General features: G+C 46.5%; 1 protein-coding gene across 1 annotated transcript in view; it reads left to right on the forward strand.

Moving 5' to 3' along the window:
* LOC142588712 (uncharacterized) overlaps window positions 1-19,293 on the forward strand; it is a 70,181-nt gene extending 50,888 nt beyond the window's left edge. The window contains exon 10 of the mRNA XM_075700530.1: window positions 11,584-19,293. Within this exon, the coding sequence (XP_075556645.1) occupies window positions 11,584-11,968 (385 nt within the window). The 3' untranslated portion in view covers window positions 11,969-19,293. The remainder of the gene's footprint in view (window positions 1-11,583) is intronic.
* The last annotated feature ends 1,465 nt before the right edge of the window (window positions 19,294-20,758 follow it).

Genomic DNA, 20,758 nt, shown 5'->3' on the forward strand with positions numbered 1-20,758 from the left:
GAGCACGTAACTCTACGGAAGAAATCGGAGCCTCTCTCTTGGCGTCCGGGGGCAGCTGCTTTTATACTCTCGCAGTTGAGGGCAAGAAGGAACGCCTCGTCAGAGGGGCACGTGATGCGCCGCTCGGGCACGTTGAGACGAGTAGGTGACGCATCCGCCGGGCCGGCGCCGGTCAGACCTCCTCGCTTCACAGTTGGGGGAGCTCCTCTCCCCGGCTGCCGCACTTTGACAAGCGTGGGCACCAACATGCACACACACACACACGCGCACATGAAGACACGTGGCATTGGAACATGCCTGGACGCGCTTGGCGGGGAGGCGTAGCGGCGGCGCCGAACGGGCCAAAATGTCCGCCGCTTTGAACGAAGCCCCGGCGTCCGCTGCATCCGCGCCGGCTATACCGCGCGTTGTAGCCGAAACGTAACAGACCGCCCCGCCGGGGGAAGGAGATCCCGATGGTCAGGGGACTGCATCCGCTGTCCGGAGGGATGTCGCTCGATGATGCTCATAACCGAAGTCGGGCGTCCTTCGGCGTTTCTTGAGCGCAGCGCACAGAGAAGGCCTCGTTCTCTCGTTCAGGTTCACACAGGACACTGCAAAGTGACTTCGGGAGAGTTGACATTTTTGTTCTCGTTCCCGGCAAGCGTTAGAACTACGCCGAAACTCAACCGCTCAGTCAGCAAGCACGAAACAACCCTCACGAAGTCCTGCCAGGCTCTCACCCCTTTTATACCACTGCCTAGTTCCTTACAGTAGTCTAGCAGCACTCAGAACGCGTCCACAAATTGGAAAATTGCACTAGAAAGCATGTCATCACTTTGAAACACTAAACAAAAGCAATATGTTAAAAATGCTGCCTCAAGAAGAAAAACATCAGTAACAAACAACTCTGAGGCTGATTCCTACGTTAGGGGCTTCGACTTAAGCCATCGGCGTTACCGTTGAGACTCCCCTTTTTGTAACGCACCTCAAAGGAATATTGTTGCAAAGCGAGGCTCCAGCGCAGGAGGCGGCCATTTGTGAAAGAGATGGTCTGCAGCCATTGGAGAGGGCAGTGATCAGTCTCGAAGCATGCGAAGCGGAGATAGCAGCGAGCGATCGTACACTAGCTCAGCCGGCGAAAACCCCGTAGCCACATGCGGCGCGGTCTTTAATGCAAACATCACTCCAGGCAGACACAGCTCCCAGTCAGTTGGTTGTTCAAACCACAATGCTCTCAACACGCGCTTCATGACGGAGTGGAGCTTCTCAACGAAATTCGACTGTGGGTGGTACACTGAGCTGTATAACAGCTTTACCCCACACCTTTCGAGAAAAGTTGTCGTCAAAGCGCTAGTAAACGCGGTTCTTAACGCAAACATCACCCCCGGCAAACACAGCTCCCAGTCAGTTCGATGTTCAAAACACAACGCTCTCAACACGCGCTTCATGACGGAGTGGAGCTTCTCAACGGAATTCGACTGTGGGTGGTACACTGAGCTGTGTAACAGCTTTACCCCACACCTTTCGAGAAAAGTTGTCGTCAAAGCGCTAGTAAACACTGTGCCCTGATCTGATTGAATTTCTGCAGGAAAACCAACTCGCGCAAATATGGACAGTAGTGCATTGACTATCTCAACTGAGCTGAGTTCTTTAAGCAGCACTGCTTCAGGGAACTTTGTCGCTGGGCAGATCACAGTCAAAATGTGTCCGTACCCCGTGGCTGTTACCGGCAGAGGTCCCACTGTATCAATAACGAGCCGTCTAAAAGGCTCCGTAATCATAGGTACCAATTTCAACGGCGCCCTCGATTTGTCCCCTGGTTTGCCCACCCGCTGACAGGTGTCACATGTCCTCACAAAGTGGTCTGCGTCTGGTCAATAGTACTCTTGCAAGAGACGGTCCTTAGTTTTCTTAACTCCTAGGTGTCCGGACCACGAACCCCCGTGCGACAAGCGCAACAGATCCTGACGGTAGCACTGAGGAACGATCAGCTGATCGAACTCCACTCCCCTGCGGTCTAGATACTTCCGGTACAGGACCCCACCTCTTTCCACCAAGCGAGCATTTTTCTTGGCGATACCTTCCTTGACAATGCAGCGTATGTTTTCTAGGCTGCCATCCTTCTTTTGCTCGGCTATCAAAGCCGACCGGCTGACTTTTAGCAACCTATTAAGTCCGTCTGACGTAGGCGCGATGAGCAAATCCGCAGATAGCTCTTCTAACTTTCCCTTATCGGGCATTTCCTCTCCGGTATCTGGTGCCTTCAACGCTACAGGCTCAATTTTATTCAGTTCAGGCGTGCTCTGAATATCAGCTTGCTGCGCCTCTGACCCTTTCTCATTGTTCGACAACGTCGGCGCCGCAACTACCGCCTTTGCAGTGAGCTCCCGAGCCTTCGATCTGGTTAAGGCCTGAACGCTAGCCTCACCAAACAAAAGCCCCTTCTCGCGCAGGAGGTGATCGGACCTGTTCGAAAATAGGTACGGGTACTGGGGGGGCAGCATAGATGACACTGCGGCCTCCGTCTCAAGCGCTCCGAAAGGTCCTTCAATAAGCACTTTGGCTACAGGCAGACACACGCTATGAGCTTCCACGGCTTGCTTGATCCATGCGCACTCGCCCGTGAACATATCGGGTTCTACGTAAGAGGGGTGAACTACATCCATCGTAGCTGCGGAATCGCGAAGCACTCGGCACTCTTTCCCGTTCACGAGGAGGTCTCGCATGTAAGGCTCGAGAAGCTTCATGTTCTCGTCAGTGCTGCATAATGACAAAAACACGACTTTTGTTTTTGTTTCCGGACACTGCGCCGAAAAGTGACCCGGCTTCTGGCACGTATAACACGCGCGCTTGCCTCGTCTCGAACCGCTTTCTGCGTTCAGCTTCGGCTGCCGCCGTCTCCTTACGTTCGGTCGGACTGCTTTCACTCGCATCCGCACTACGTGTGTCGCCCCTTGCTCTCATGGGTGTGAACTTTGGCCTCTCAAACTTGGAGCCAAATTCACCCTTTTGACCGTGCTTAGCTCCGCGAGCCCGACGCGTCACAAACTCCTCGGCTAGCTCAGCGGCTCTAGCCACCGTACTAACGTCTGGCCTATCCAAGACCCAGTACCGCACGTTCTCAGGTAACCGACTATAAAACTGTTCCAGCCCGAAACACTGCAGAACTTTCTCGTGGTCACCAAACGCTTTCTCTTCTTTGAGCCACTCCTGCATGTTTGACATAAGCCTGTAGGCAAACTCTGTATATGACTCACTTTTGCCTTTCTCATTTTCCCGAAACTTCCGACGGAACGCCTCCGCTGACAGCCTGTACTTTTTTAGCAGACTCGATTTCACTTTGTCGAAATCCTCTGCCTCCTCTCTATTCAAGCGAGCGACTACGTCGGCCGCCTCGCCGGGTAACAAAGTGAGCAAGCGCTGTGGCCACGTTTCCCGAGAGAACCCCTGCTTCTCGCACGTTCGCTCAAAGTTAACCAGGAACAAACCAATGTCCTCTCCAAGCTTAAACGGCCGCATCAGGTCAGTCATTTTGAACAATACTCGTTCTCCTGCACCGTGTGCCTGGCTTCCATTACGAGCGCGTTCCATCTCTAACTCGAGACGCTTCATTTCCAAAGCGTGTTGACGGTCGCGCTCTCTTTCTTTCTCTTGTTGCTCTCGTTCTATCTGTTCTTTACGTTCACGCTCTTCTTTTTCTTTCTGTTCTTTTCGTTCACGCTCATCTTTCTCTTTCTGTTTCTGTTCTTTAAGTTCACGCTCCTGTGTTTTTGCCCTCTCCTCAATGGTCTCAAGGCATTCCGACAGCTCGTCATCCTCCGCTTCTAACTCAAGAATAGCCCTCAGCAGTTCTGGTTTTCTGAGTTTGTCTGAGACATCCAGACCCAACTCTCTTGCAAGCTCCAGCAATTTCGGTTTGCGCAACGACTTCAAATCCATCGCTGCTCTGAATGCTGCTTTCTCTACTGCCTACTATTGTCTTGCCGCAAACTAACCTGGCAGCAACGACAACCACAATTACCAGCTCTGTTTCTGACACTAACAAAAGCCTGGCAAAACTCAGAAGAAGAAAGTCCCGCACTCACCAAACCTCGCAGCCAAGAATTCAGCGCAGTCGTTCCGCTGCAGGCAACCAGTCATCACACAGGGCTCGTTGCACTGCTCCCGGATGGTCGTTTTGCTGCTCAGCATACAGTCAACTGCATATCTTCGCTGCTGGCCTCCGTTGTCGCGATCTCACCGCTGACAACCAGCTGTTGGAACCTCAGCGCTGACGCCCGTTGTTGCAAATGGGTTGCAAGCCCCAAGGGTAGCGTTGGCCTGGCGGCCTGGGGCACAACTGGAAGCATCCGAAGGTCCGAGCAAAGCATGAGTCGACTGCTAACAGAACAACTTGTTTATTCTATCATCGCATAAGAGCGGGCGGTCAGGTCGACCGAAGTGGAGAGACGGGAGAGCACGTAACTCTACGGAAGAAATCGGAGCCTCTCTCTTGGCGTCCGGGGGCAGCTGCTTTTATACTCTCGCAGTTGAGGGCAAGAAGGAACGCCTCGTCAGAGGGGCACGTGATGCGCCGCTCGGGCACGTTGAGACGAGTAGGTGACGCATCCGCCGGGCCGGCGCCGGTCAGACCTCCTCGCTTCACAGTTGGGGGAGCTCCTCTCCCCGGCTGCCGCGCTTTGACAAGCGTGGGCACCAACATGCACACACGCGCACACGAAGACACGTGGCATTGGAACATGCCTGGACGCGCTTGGCGGGGAGGCGTAGCGGCGGCGCCGAACGGGCCAAAATGTCCGCCGCTTTGAACGAAGCCCCGGCGTCCGCTGCATCCGCGCCGGCTATACCGCGCGTTGTAGGCGAAACGTAACAACAGGCTGATGATGACGATGAATCTGACTCTATCATGTCTGTAGGTTGCGTGCAAGTACAGTCGAACCTCGATATATTGAACAGCGTGGTGACCGCAAAAAAAGGTCGATAAGCCAGAATTCTATATAGAAAATCACCTAAAAAATGCATCAAGAACTTGTGCAAATCAATCAATGAACCAAGGGCACAATCGGAGATCATTGTTCGGAGCGCGCATTCTGTTGCCTAGGCTGCACCGACTTCGTCAGTTGGGAGTGTGCGGTCGATTGCGCCGCATGCAATTAGCCTAGGCAACACCTCCTCTAACTATAGGAGGCATTGGCCTAGGCCTCGCCGACTTCGTAAGCCACGTGAAGTCGGCGCGGCCTAGGCCAATCGTACGCGGCAAAACCAAACGCGCGCTCCGACCAACGCCCCCCGAACGCACCCCAATCGCGGCGCAGTAAATGCTCACTTGAAGCTTCACACAAAGTATTTATTTATTTGGTTCAAAGTACTGCAGCAGTGTAGCTTGCTTCTTATTGGCAGCCTTGCTTAAACGTGGAGTCCTCAACACACACTCTAAAAAAGTTTACACCCTTTGGGTTGTATTTTGTCCCCAAACAATCATCTGTCATGCCCGCATTTCCTTTCTTTAACGCTTCGAGCCCGGTACTTCCTAGTCATGGGCGGCTTGCACATTATCAGCTCGACACATCATTTTCGAGAGGAAACGCAAGCAAGGCAAATGACGATTGTTGTTTGGGGACAAGATAAGCCCCAAAAGGTGTAAACTTCTTTTAGAGTGTAGTCTAAACGATCCGCAAGCGATAGGCCAGTGCGTTCTGTTGCGCCACAGTAGTGGTGTAGAAAGGCCAAAGCAGTGACAGCCTCAGTTGAAGTCGGGAGTGGGGCAATATCAGCGCTTGCAGGATCAACCTCGGCAGCGTCTTCGTTTGCCCGCTACTTCTGCTGCGATCTCCACTTCCGTCAATCCGTCAATTTTGAAACACTGTCAATAACACAGTATTAAGTGGCGTCTGTCCAAGGCATCTATGAGTGAGTCCAGTGAGCATGCGCTGTCGCGCGTCATTGTGGGTGCAAACCGCCAGTCCACGCAAGGCGTGGCAGGCACAGAGTGCGGCACCGAGGTGGAGTCAGTGCGGCAAATGCAATGCATCGTTGGCATTGTCGAACTAGCCAAATTGCCGCATGCGTACACCGCTGCGTTCAAATGGCGCCCTCGACGCGATTGATGTGTGCAGCTATAGTGCGCCGCAGTCGGGAAAGCTCACCGCCTGTCAACAAAGCGCACCTGGTCTGGGGTGGCAGCGTTGGATATATTCATTTTATGTCCATCCCCATTCAAATAAAAAATTAGATATGCATGCTATTTTTCAGGTGATATAGAAAGTGTTCGATATACGCAATAATTATGAATAAATGGAAAATCGGACATCCACCCATTCGTAGCAATTGCTACGTCATACGCAATAATTGTGTATATCCATGTTCGATATATCAAGGTTTGACTGGAGTAGTTTGCGAATTTTCTGATGCATTTTACTTTGAGAAATTCAATTAGTTCAGTAATGCCTATTCGCCACGTGAAGGGCCTGCATGGATCGGGATGTGTTGTTCGAGATAATTTTCTCAGCCCAAGACGCCGCCGCCGACACCGGATTTTCTGCAGCACGGGGCCTTTAACACTGTCCCATTAAAGAAAATGGTGAAAATGTGGCAGCAGCGGGCTGGCTCAGCAGGCGTGCGGGGGTTACCGAGGCGACGGAGAGGCCTTTTGCTCGAGCCGCTTGTCTGCGGCACAGGGTCTGCACCGAACACGTGCGCATTGTCGCTCTTTGGCTCTTCTGTTTGTGTGCGGAAAATAAATGCAGTTGCCAACTGATTTTTCTGGACACAGATGGGGTTGCGAAGATTTCTGTATTATCAGGCTAGCTGGAAAAATGACAGTAAAATGCTTTTTTGTTTTTCACAACTCCAGCACCGTGGAAAAATCAGTCAAGGCCGCAAGTGCGTTTCACATTCATCCGTTGCGATGCACAATGTTGTGATGTGCAGTAATTGTGCTTGCAATTTTAGCTCCGCGATGCTGTCAGTTTAAACTGTGTTCCGCAAATTCATCCATTCGAAACATTGTCCACACACGAGCTTTCGCCGTTCCTACCAGTGCGCACCCACTCAAACTTTTGCTATACACGTTCACGGTAGTTGCCGGCTGGTCGCCTGTGAACCCCACTTCACACCTGCTGTAGGCTCCAGACAGGCACTTACACGAACTTACACATATTACATAGGATACACCCCACAGCCTACAGGGACGAATGCCCATGGTGTGGGGTCACACCAACCCTATACCACATTACGTGGGAGTGCGCACTACACAACATAGAACACCCAGACACGAACACCACGAGGGAGCAATGGGAGGCACTGCTGTCCAGCTCGGCCCTCGACGACCAGCTCAAGCTGATAAAGAGAGCTGAGAAGATGGCACGAGCCAGCGGAGCCCTGGACTAAGGGCCCCGACCATTAGCTGTTTTTTTTATTACTATTTTAATAAAGTTTATCTATCTATCTATCTATCTATCTATCTATCTATCTATCTATCTATCTATCTATCTATCTATCTATCTATCTATCTATCTATCTATCTATCTATCAATCAATCAATCAATCACACCTGCTGCTGTCAGTGCAGTCTGTGCATGTTATTTCATCCCAGGTCTCAGTGTATTCGTTTACAGGTATGAACATACATCAAGAGCAAGCTTCCCGCAATAGCCTACCACCTGGCACTCCCGCTGGCTAGGCCCTAAGCAGCGCTGTCTCATTGGGAGTCAGCAGATAAAGTTGCAGTTTGGTGCAGAGTCAACAAAATGCCTTGCAGTGGCTGTACAGCACTTAAAAAGCAGACGAACCACCTCGGCAACAAAAATGCGGGCATATGCCCCATTGTATGCTTCGATTCCTGAACACGCGTGGCTGCATGGTGTACACATTATGCTTGTGCACAGACTTTAAAAATGTTGTTTTTATTTTTGTGCGGTACCACTTGCAGTGTGGAAATTTACAATTCCGGTACATTATAAACGGTCTCTGCCGTACTGCACATAGCAGGGGCACATTTTTCTGCCTTCCATTATACCAACATTGACCCTTCGGGTGTCGCATTTTTTTGAAAAATACATCCCCCAGGGTCACATTTCAGCACGAAAGTGTTTTATGCTGGGCTTCACCAAGAATTCTCACATGTACATACATCATGGAAATAACGTCACTTAAATAGCACACTAGTTTTCTAGCAACCATGCTAGATGGTGGCACTAACACGAAGGTGCTTTATGCTGTACTGCACCAAGAATTTCTCGCGTGTACGTGTAGCATGGAAATGACTCCACGAAAACAGCACACTAGTTTTCTAGCATCCCCGCGAGATGGCACCATGTTGCTCTTTTCCGAGCTTTGTGCTCTGATGGTCTGCTTTAATAATGCAGTTTTGCCGCATGGATTCTCTTCAGAGTCGCTGGACTAGCCTATGACTCCTGGCTGCCTCCGAAGTGCAGTTTATAAACGCGTAGCAGCGGTGTTTACACGTCACCTACTGCTCCACTTGCAATGGCGCAAAGTAACAGTGCTGCTGCGTTAAGTGCTGCAGGAATGCAGCTATGTCAATGGGTGAACATCATGAGACTGACCGTGTTGGACCCTCAAGAGACGCCAGTGGGAAGCACAACACATTCGCATGTACCGGGCGCGCACTACAAATAGTGCCTCTCACATTTGTGAAGCTGAGCAGGTTGCCAGTTACCTGGCTGCCAAAGACACTTCCAAGCTGGACTAAAATGCTCCTACCTTCGGCGAAGCTGCTCGGCATTAGGATGCCGCACGCCAAGCGATGCCGCAAGAAAGCCGCCGACACGCAAATAGTGTGTGTGTGTGCCTTTCGCAGAAGCAAAATGCGAGTTAGTGAAGTGGTTTACGAACAACCCTTTCGGCTTCGCTTGTACGGTTTGCAAACGCCTGTGGTTTCCCGTGCATTTGCCCAGTGCTCCGATGTGTGTGATGCAGTATCTCTGGAATGTCTCCTGGTCACGAGTCGTTTACAACTTTCGCTTGTGTACAAATTGTTGCGGATCTCTGCGCAGTGGTAGGGTGCCCGTGATGCCTAGTTGCAACGGCTTCACATACCCCGAGTACCCTTCCCATCCCCCCGCCTCTCAACTGTATCTCTTAATGTCAAACAAAGCTGCAACTACTTATATGAAGACAAGTTTCACTTTTGTATTATGACTGATTCCTTTGAAAGAAGGATCAACCAATTTTTTTATTGGGAGCTTTAACTTCATCAGAGTGGCTTACGTCATGAAAACAAAAGCAAATAAATTTTTAGGTCATGTTAAAGGAGTCCTGAACCACCCGTTGGGCTTGGTGAAAAAACAAAGTTCATGGATAGTATACGCTGCTGTGAAGATCTCAGCCAAATTTTGCAGTTGTGCGCAGCACGTCTAGCTTGCAAGTGAAGCACAGTCGCCTTTTTCTTAAACACACACTTTTCAACAGAAGCCTTCTTCTCACTCTTTTCGGAAGTTACATTTCGTCATATTGCACATTTCCACATGCGGCAGCTATCGGCCAATAGCTGACTTTAGTCAAGAAGGGTGTTTAAATCAGTGCGCTTCTTCCTGCTGTTTCTGTGTATATTTATTGACTCAGTTTAATAAGCAGTGCTGAAGTAACTGAAAATCTTCTTTCAAATTTTGATAAGAATTACTCCTGGCTGCTCCTGGCTAGGCGGCTCGGCAGACTTCACTTCATATTTAGCTATTGACAGTGCTTCAGAATGCACAAGTTAGATGTGGCTACTATGATGGTGAAGCTGGTGCAGGACAAAGCCAGTCCACACCGCGTAGCATGGCCAGACAGGAGCATACGAGTGCGAGCGCGCACTCAAGCCCTGTCATGCACAAAGCAAACGCTGCGCATATGCACTACAGTTGCATGTAGCTGCAGTCTGTTATATAGCATGGATACCATGGCCACCGTGGGGTGCCACGACGAGTCTGCTCGCTGAATACACTGCGGCTCGTTGAGGACTACCGTATTGGAAATATCGGCGTCTATGTGAACATCCAAAATCAAATTTTAGCTGCGCGCCATGGTGACGTTCAGTAGGCTGAGCGTTGTGGGCACACCCCACTCCACCCTAGTCTTTACAGTGCAAGGCATTGAAGAAGGAGCGGAAGCACCTCGAAGGGGACCTTTGATTGCCAATAACTACACTTCTGCTGAATGCATTGAAGTAATTTTTTGCGGTAAAGTATCTCTGAAATAGCCTGTTTTAACTTCAAATGCATTTCTTGACTTCGATAAAAGATCGCTCAGGACCCCTTTAAAGGGGCCCTGAAACACATTTTTAACTAATCATAGAATGGCCTCACTATTAAAGGATGCTGTCCCACAAATCTCAGGCCGTAAAAAATTTTCAAATCCTTCAAGTATAAGTGTAGTTATCACTCCGATGCACGGCTTTCTCTCTCTTTTTATCTCCGCCAGCGTGCTGAAAGCTACACAAGGGAGAAGCCAAGAGGGCAAAGCCCCCCCAAAAGTTGAGTGTCTTGGTGGAAAGGGTTCATCACGGCACTCCGTGGCAGCTGCAGTAGACTACACTATCTCAGTATCTGCTGTCTCAGATGCCATGCGCAGCAGACGCAGCTACGCGCAATTGTTGTGTGTAGGCCGGTAGTGCACTGATTAAATTGCTTTTCTATGTTTTTGAGGTCACAGACATAGATATGTTTCATTTATTTAACTCAAGATTAGCAATTAAGTGTTACTGAGAACATTCTCGCAATCACGAAATAAGCCAATAGCATGGATGAGTCCAGCTGCTTGCAATGACGTTGCATGACGACATTGTGGAAGTAAGAGCAAGCAATTTTTTGCTGTTTTTGACACGAGATTGTAAATTCAGTTCCGCATGCCCATGGCTCTGTTCTGGATGCTCGGGACTCAAAATGACATGCACAGGAATGCCAAACATAAAGTGTGCAATTGCAGGCATGAGCATACAGCAATATGCTGCAACAGAGCTGCTTGTTGGCCTGGTTGGTGCTTGCTAAAAGATATGTTTTTTTGCCGCAAGTTAAAACACACACAAAAGGAAGACACATAAAGACAACACGTGTTATGTGTCTTCCTTTTGTGTGTGTTTTAACTTGCGGCAAAAAACGTGTCTTTTAGCACACAGCAGTAAGCTAGGTGGAGTGGGAATACTCCTAAACTACCACGGTAGTAGCCGCCATAGAGCAAAGCAAAAAGTCAGTTCTGGTGGAAGCCAAGGGATGACAGAACAGCAAGAAATTTTTCAGAAGTCTGGAAAGGTTGCAGCACCTCAAGAGCAGTGATAGGCAGTGCTTCATTCCAAAAAGGTGCATTTTCAAATGGTTTGGTTGCCACCATACACATACATCTGTGACCACATGGGACTTGTTGTCAATGCCATGCATGTATGTGGTGACACTTAAACAGTTAATGAGCTTGTTCTGGGCTTTTTTTTTTTTTCTCTCTCTCTCTCTCTCTCTCACAGGAAGATGCATTATCCTGGTACAGAAAGATGCATCATTCTGGTCCTTCTGTTTTCTGGTCTCGCAGCTGAGGCGCAGCACAGTGCAGGCAATTGTAATTGTATGTTCTTATTCAAAAATTGAAACTTAGTCCTTTTTGTTGTAGGTACCATGTCCCACCAGATGGTGTGATAGTGTATGGGCCTGGAGGTGCACAGAATGACTTGGGAAATCTGTGTACGCGAGGCACGCAGCGTCGCACGCGGCGCCTGCGGCGCCATCGCCGGCGCCCTCCGTCTCCTCCTACACCTTCAGTCACATCTCACGAGACAGGATCATCAGAGGAAGTGCTGGCCACCGCAGTTCATGGTGACAACAGCCTTGTCCTGGGTGTCCACACAGCTACAACATCCAGGCGGAAAGTCTCGACAACATCTGTGCTGTCCGAAGGGACTAGCCGAATGGCCCTGCCTGTAGTGGCCACAGACACAGTGGTCAGCTGTGATGACACACGGCCACTGATTGAGGATGACCCCCACTGCACCACATGAGTCACTGAACGTAGTTCATACATGTGCTGGTGCCTCATACGAGCTCTGGGATGTCCACATGGCATTGCTCAGCAGTGGCTATGTGACTAATGAGCATTTCTCAGATGCCTGTCTTTACTTGCAGGAGAATCTGTGTGGTAGCTGGTAACTTTAATGGCATATACCGTTCAGTTGACATGTTTTGTCTGTGATGAGTGTCACATGCACCATCATTCACTTTTTGTCATTGGTTCATTCATCTGTTTTGCCAGCAGCTTATTAACCAGCCAAGCAAACCACATTCTAGATTCACCATTTTAAAGCTAATTGCTGAGTGTACCACTTATAATATCGTGGTACATGGCTAACATATTGTGCAAAAGGTCAGTTTTGTCTTGTGATTGATACCGAATGCAGATCCACTGTGATGTTACTACTCACCTTTAGGACTTGGTGTGCTCCACCTGAAATGACACTAAACCTGGGCACAGCACGGTGTTATCACTAAGACTGATAGTGTTCAGTTTCCAGGATGTGATGTTACTAGTTAAAGTTTACAATAACTTTGCGAATATAAGCAAGTCCATGGACAAGTCTAAAGTCAGTGCTTGGATATTGTTCTGCTTTAAGGTTTTTCCAGGGTCAGTTTTAAATACTTTCATGTTTTTAAACTTGGGATCACAAGTTGCAGTTCCCGCCTTTTGCCTGTTGATGTGAGCCGCATAGACACAAGTTCAGTCTTGTTATGTACACAGATATATATATGTATAGTTGCGATTTGTATAGGTTGTTGTACAAGGATAGAAAGGGTCTGTACAGAATTGTATCATTGTTAACAGCCTTCCCACTTACTTTAAAAACTTTCATCTTTCTTCTGGCTGAGCATTTAGGCCTTATCATTGCGGATCATGTACCAACCTGCTTTCTTCCTTCAACAGTCTTTGCTTTGATCAAGTTTTACTAGGTGGACTATCTGAAAAAAAATGTAATGCACATTTATGTCCATAGTTTGGCTGCAATGTCATGGCGTGCACCAAAATAAAATTGAAGATTGGTGTAAGTCAATAATGTAATCAGGCTTTTATTGCCACTTGTTTTGTATATGTTCACTCCTGCGTGAAATTCAAGCAAACATTTAAACCTGTGGCACTGCCAGCGAAAATACTTGTTCAGCCAGTATGCCCTTCTGGCATACTGCTTTAGCTGTTCTTAGCTGCTTGAAAATTTTGTCAGCTTAGAAACTCTTGTCAGTGGTCTGGAATGGTGCAAGAAAGAAAAGTGGAGTACTACCTATACGAGATATTTTTTTAAAGACTATACAGAATTTTTTTAAATCACCTATGGCAGATAGCACAATTCTAACTCTAGAAATGGATTAGAAGAGGTGGACATTACTCACACTAGAAATTGAAATGTACAATCAACTAATTAACAAAAGTGATCTAATTAAGTTTTTACCTTTTGGCTCATATTGCATTTTACGAATTGTAGCTGGTGAGTTTACGAGATGTATTCATTTGGAACTAATTCTCAAAATGACACCAGTTCCATAATATTTATTTGCAATATGTGCAATGAAATACATTGGCATTCCCGTAACTTTTGTTTTCAGTGCATAAAACGGTGCTGTTTTAAATAAGGTAAGTTGTACAACAGTGCATTTTAACTACAAGTACGACTGCCTACATTCGAAATCCATGCCATTCTGAGAATTCATTCGAAGTCATTCCTTGCAAACTTGCAGGCTGCAATTAATAAATTGCAATAAGTGCTGTAATCTGATCAGCCAAAAACTTCATTCGTGAAATTTTGTTAGTCTGTTATGGATTTTGATTTCTCATGGAAGTAATCTCTGCCTCTTCAAGTGATTCAGTTCATGGATTGAAATTGTGCTATCTGCCATGGGCGATTTATAAAAACTCTGTATAGTTTTTAAAAAAAAGCACTCTATATACTAGGCATAGAATGATGGAAAGCAAAACGGCACAACTAATTCACAATATATTTTTGTAGCAATGTATGTAGCTAAACGAAAATGTGACTTTTAAAGCTTATGGCATTTAGTTTTCACAGAATCTTTAAATCGCCATACCATAGCATCTCCCATCCCGCCATACCATTAGCTTCTTGAAAGCCAAACATAATGACCCAAAGTTATGCTATATTGACCTAGTAAAGAAGTTTGTCTTTATGATTGGGGTAGTTTTTGAGTGGATGTTTTCTCATGATAGTAAATACAAAGTTCCTGATTTTGCCTGCCTGAAACCAGTTCTCTTTATTAAAGGTTGGTGCAAGGTAGGTATCCCTTTCAAGCATCAATTGTCTGTTGAAAGTTTAGTTTTAATGCATTTCTTGCACCTGCAGTGTCATTAAATACATGCAGCAGTAAAAGTGATAAGAGGATACGAAATCTCACTGGAACCCCCCCCCCCCCCCCCCCCCGCTTGCATACGCACTCACACACACATTCAAATATATGGACTCGCCATCCAAACTGTAAAAAATACTTGAGATGCGGCAGCAGTGTAAACTGTTTTGCATGCTCCTGTGTGTGGGAAACAACATGCCTTTTAAAAAATTTGTCCATTACAAATCACTGTTGTCGGAAACAATGAAAAGAATGCACCACATGATGGGGGCATACTTGTGTCGCATCAAATATGCAGGTGTCTATCCTGCAACTGTTCTCCAACACACTTAGTGCACGGTAATAAATTTGTGAGCAGGAGTGTCCTTATGAATATGTGACATGGTTAAACATCAATACCTCCACTAGTGCTTATGATTTTTAGTTATCTTGGCCTGGATAATTGAGCACTCTGGGCCTAAAGGAGATATACAGTACCACATATTCTTGTGTAGATGCCGTACCGCTAAATTTGTATGTAAATATTTAAGGAAAAAATTATTTCGAAAATTATTTGTGCATTGTCTGCACCTGTCTTTTCTAGGCAGGCTTGTCATTCACCCATGCTGTGCTATGTCCTTGGGCATCGGCACTGTGGAAGACGCATATGCCTCTGCAGTTGTCAGTGGGAAGTTCGTCGATCAAGCGATGGTGTCATCTCAAAATTCATCTCTCTTCGACTCATCCGATCACACTTTCGCCCTCTGCATACACTTGTGCAGTATACCTCACTGCTTTTTGTAGGCAGCGCCTGCCACTGTGTGCTGCCTTGGGTGCTTGCACATTGCGCAGACTTTCCAAGCTTCATACATAATACCTTTGTTGTTGCTCCCGCACTTCCTGAAACATACATGGGCACTAATGTTTGTAACATTCCATTCACATTTTGCATAAAAACCTTGGTAGTTTATTGACCGTGCAAGATAATGTATGGCAAGGCATCTGAGGCCACACCTGAGGGTGGCTTCACCTTTGAACAGCATGCTACCAGTGAACCAGAATCCAGCTGTTACAGCTCCACGGTTGCATGCCAGTGAGAACAAGTGAAGTAGCAAACGAAGCTACAAAAAAAAAACTTCATGAGGTTGTTGCATGCAGCAGCAAAAACATCCAGTTCTCCAGCAGAAATGCATTTATTTACTTTTCACTTGTGCAAAGACTGCACCCTAAAAATTTGTACTCAAGTTTAAGAAACATGGTGCTGCGCTAACATGAGAATATACACTATAAAGTTGAACAACTGCAAGTGCTCCGTAGGCATTGTGTACTTGTGTAGGTCAGTCACGAAATCAACTGCATACACATTAACAGTTTGAACAACATTTTGGCACTGAATGAAAAAGCTTTAAGTGAACGAAACTGCACTGAAATTTTTTGTTTCAGATAGTGAACATAAAAAGCAGCCTCGATATTCAATTTTGAGTTTCAAATACGAGTGGATGCATCAAAAGACCCTGCAAAAATAAGCATTTTTTATATTGACGCTGAAGGAAGTGCCACCATTACCACTTGCCAGAAGTGGTGCACAACCGAGAATGCACGTCTTCTCAGCATTACATGGCACCCAAGGCTGCCTGTGGCACACTGCACAGTCTCGGAGGCAACAGGCTGGTACTTGCATCGTACACATTAGCTAGCAGCTGCATGCGTTGTCTGCTTAGGTGCTGTTTAAGGACAGCTTATAAAATTATATAATTACCAGCCCTGCAGCTTTTCCAAAACTTCTTCAATGCACTACACATATATAACTGATCAAACTACAGTGAAACTTCATTGCATTTGGCCTTTGATATAGCATAGTGCAGTCCAAGAATTAAAGGATGTATATTTTTATGCATCTTTATCAGGGACCACCAAGAATGTGATGAGGGTTCAATTTATGGTAGTATTCCCTCCTAACTGTTCCTGGAAGTTAGACCAAGTTACATTTTGGCATAAGAGAGTACTACAAATATATTGCAAGATAAGGCATAGCATTTGAAATTGATCTAGTAGCAGTACTACTATTGTTTCTTTTCTCTCTGCACTGTGCCCATAGTGATATACGAGGGACGTTCCGAAAGTAAGTTGTCATTTTTTTTTTTAAAGACTATTCACCAGGTGAAACAACCTCCATAAGAATCCACGGTTGTTGCTGGTTCAATGATGGAAGGAGCATCAGTGGAACAGGAATGACGCATGCACAGAGTGCCGAAGAAGAGAGAGTAGCAGCAGACCGGCATGCCCGTGGTTATTTGAGTACAAATCGCAATGGCAGATGGACATGTGCCGACAACGTGGTTGCCAATAGAAGTGCGTACTGTTATCCTGTATGAATGGGCACCTGGGCCACTATCTTGTCCGCATTTGAAAAGCCAACATTCAGTTTTGCCTCACGCAATTGTCCAGGCTGTGCGATTGTCCAGGCCATGCCGATATCACGGCCTAGGTCAATATAGGTCAATCGCTTGCAACGAAACCGAACATCGGCTTTTTGAACGCATACAAGATAGCACCCCTGTTCCCTGCATTGAAAGCCACGCTCTCGGGACGTCACTTCCAAAAGAATGCCGAGGTGGGGCAGGCTATGCGACAACTCCTTGCATCGCAGGGCACAGAGTTTCACCAGAGTGGTTTCTTCAAGCTAATTGCATGCTACGACAAATGTCTCGCTGTCGGTGGTAACTATGTTGAAAAATAGTGCAAGGTGTATAGTTCATGATGCGATGGTGTATATTTTGGGGGGGGAGCAATAAAGTTTCCGTGTGAAAGTAAATGACGGAACTTGCTTTCGGAAAGTCCCTCGTATAATGTCACTTGGCAGTTATCTGTGCCTACACCTCATTGCTTTTTTTCACTTGTGTGCAAGATTCTGCAGCATAACTAACATACTGCATCTCGGTAGTTCCCTTTTACATTGTAGAAGCTACAAAAAGCCTTAACCATTAAGTAACACAGACGCCTGCCAGATGTATTTGTGTATACAATGTCGTCTGCCTGTCATCATCACAGTGTTTTCTCATGGCATCTGCAAACACATCTGTGCAGAAATTGTAACTGCATTATTACAGGCATTACGTTATAAGTGAGAAGGCTGTAATAATTTGTGAGAAAACTCAATATCTGTGTGCAATAGTTGGGAGCCAGTAGAAGCTACTTGAGTTCACGTTTCCATGCCAATGCCAAGGCACAGTCATAGTAGCTCTTAAAATGGCGACAACTTCTACTTGCACGTTGTCGTTAACACGAGATGAGGCGAAGTGAGAGCTAGTTGCACCGTTTCCTTTTTCTGCAAATGCAATGCACTGCAAAGCACTAGAGTATTCCTAGTGATGCGAGTGGGAGGGCATGTTCCCTGCTAGTGTCTTCATTTTGGCCTCGCACAGTTTCTGAAATGACAAGCTTGAAGTTTTGGATCCTGCAAGTAAGCCTTTATAGTCGATCGAGAGCTGATGAAAACACATTTCAAGTAGCTCAAGGATTCTGTGCTAATTTGTCCTGCTTTAGAGAATGAAATGGGACTATTTACTCCACTTAACATGCAGTGTTGGGAAACAGCGGGGCATAATTGGTTAAAGCACTGTCTAGAGAGAGAGCATATTCCATTTGAAGTGTCCCTGTTATTGCACACATGATTGATTGCACGAACATTTCGGTGTTTGTACTATGATTTAGTGATGGAATGCAGCTGGTGGAGTCTGTATGCCTTGACAATGCTGAAGGGAACTACTGCTGCGAAGTGTGTTTCTTTTTTTTTTTTTTTCTGTGTAAAACAGTTCACTTCAATCTTGGAAAAAACTGCTCGAACAAATGAACAAGGATGCACTGGACATCTGAAACTTGCTGCTATATACATGTTGAAGACAACGAATTATGGGTTTTTGACAGCCTACTGCTGTACTTGACTGCTGTAGTAATTTAAATTGTGCATTTCTGCTTGCAATATGGGCTCCTTTTTCTCATATGATCTTTCATGAAGCAGGTGATCAGGGTTTTGTGTGGTTTACTATTCGTTTTTGCAGCTTACCCACTTGGTGGTGTCTTTTCTTGTGTGAAATTGAAAATAAATTATTTTCAAGGATTAATCCGACTGCTGTGAAAGTTGTGCTGCAAAATGTTAAGGGACCTTGACACTGTCTTATCAGAAGTTTGCCTTAATATATTAAGTGCACCGTATTAAGGTAGATTAGGCAGAGGTCCGCAAACTGGTATTCAGTATAATCTTGGAGGGTATTCACTGCATAACTTTTAATTGCAGTTGCATTCAAGTTCTCACCCTCCTCCATTGTTCAGTGGGAAAGTGTCATTCATTCGGGTCAAAGCAAGTGTAGTTTATTCAATGCATAGGTGCTTCCTCACATGTTCTTGCATGTTCCCCCATGGGGAATGTGGCACAGCATTTCTTTCATCCTGCCTGTATGTGATGCCATGATAGCAAGGCTACCTGGTTCTGTTCTAATTTTCTCATTGTCTCATGGCAAGCTGCTCCTTCCTCAGGCTTTATGTCCTCCTCCTCTTGAACATACAATCTCCCAAGTGCCTTAACGCCTGTTTATGCTGAGTCAGCCCGTTTGTGGGCGTGATTTATGCATGCACAGGATGTAAATGATGGGAACCATTATTGACACTTTAATCTGAAAGTTCACATATTCACTGTAGTTTCATTTAAAGAGAAGCATTTATTGCCTTTCTTTTTTAAACAAACTACAGGACTGGCGTGTGTTGAGTTAAAATTTAATATGTACAGTCACTCGCAGCAAAAGCATAGCAGCGTGGCAGCACTGCATTTTTGGAAGTGTAGCTTGGTAGCTGCTCTGTGCCGTGCAGTGCATGGCATTCCTTCTGTGCAGATCGCATAAGCAATGTACCCATTGTAAAGGAAACTTGCATTGTATACGCAAAATAGAACCTATTCTCCTGAAACTAGACTGCCTGTCATTAAAATGGTTTTTGAAGATTGTCTGAGAGTTGGTCTGTTAGTACCCATATGGCTGTCAACTACACTCTTAGACAAATGTACACTCTTTGGGGTGTATATTTGCCACACAATAATCATCGTCTGCCTTGCTTGCGCTTCCTTTCTTGAAAACTGCGCTCACTACTTTCCTGCCGAGAATGCTTTGTCATTCTGATAACGTGCATGGGGTTTGTGACTTGCAAGTACTGGGCTGGCAGCGCTAAAGGAAAGAAATGCGGACAAGACATGACGATTATCGTTGTGTGGCAAGATACGACACGAAAGGTGTAATTTTGTTTAAGAGTGTACAAAAAAGATCCATTCACACGATTTCGTTATCACTTGTTGCATTTTTTGTTGTGAGTGTTGATGTATAGAATACTTTATACATAATAAAAAAATATTGTGCATTATAAAACATCTTGCCAAATTTCTTTGCAAGTACACTCGAACCTCATAACAAAATAATGGCTATAACGAAGTAAATGGAATTTCCCTTGAAATCCCCATGGATATTCATGTATATAAAATCTCATTTTAACGATGTGAAATTGTCATGCCACTGGATATAACGAACTAGATTCGTCTCCCAAACCGAAAAATACCCGACCGTTGCGCGCCGAGTATATCGCATTCCACAGGGTTCGCCGCGGCAGTTCAAAACTCCCGCGTCGAATACGTCGTCGAGCAACAGTGGTCTTTCTTATCACCTCGCATAGCTGCGCTACTGCGCACAAGCAGCTCAATATCGCACTTCTCCCCCGACCTTTTCCTAGCTGCGCGAGACGCGCGACGGTGCAAAAGCTGACCATGGCCTTCGAGATTTTCCCGGCGCATTTTAGGAGTTTCGTGCAAGCCTGTGCAAGATGCGCCATGCTGCGCGGTGAAGGTGAATTCACTGCTTTCTCTACTGTGGGCCGCGCAGGCAGCCGTAGCTGACCGTGGCCTCCGAGATCTCTGCGGTGCAATCTCGGGGAGGGGTCATGCCCAGGCTGTGCATTCCTTTCTCCCTCTCACTGCGGCGCGCCGTGCAGGCTGGCAGCTGGGCATGGCCTCCGACATTGATGCAATCTTGGAGGCCACAAGCCAGCGCGTTCGCTAGCCTCGTCAATCACACTTCGCAGCGCTTTATTGCCTTGCTCTCGTTTGTGTGCCACGTGCTGCTACACTGCGACGAGCCAAGTTGAAAGTGGATGCGAAACTCCATCAAAATGGAACTGAAGGTAACTGTCGCATCAGGTGTTGGTCGCGTGTTGCACACACGAAAGATATTTTTGTTGTTTTATTCAAATTTGATCGCATGCGTGGCCGTGTAATGGCTCTGCCGGCCGCAAAGTCGTATTGTTTTTATGTTTACAATTGTGCACCCCATTGAGCATATATTGCATTCAATGTCAATTACAGCAGACATTGGCAGCTCCTGACTGGAAGCTTACCATTATCATTGAAAAGGAAGGTGTACAATCAG

Source organism: Dermacentor variabilis, chromosome 1 (assembly GCF_050947875.1).
Source record: "Dermacentor variabilis isolate Ectoservices chromosome 1, ASM5094787v1, whole genome shotgun sequence".
Lineage (NCBI taxonomy): Eukaryota > Metazoa > Arthropoda > Arachnida > Ixodida > Ixodidae > Dermacentor > Dermacentor variabilis.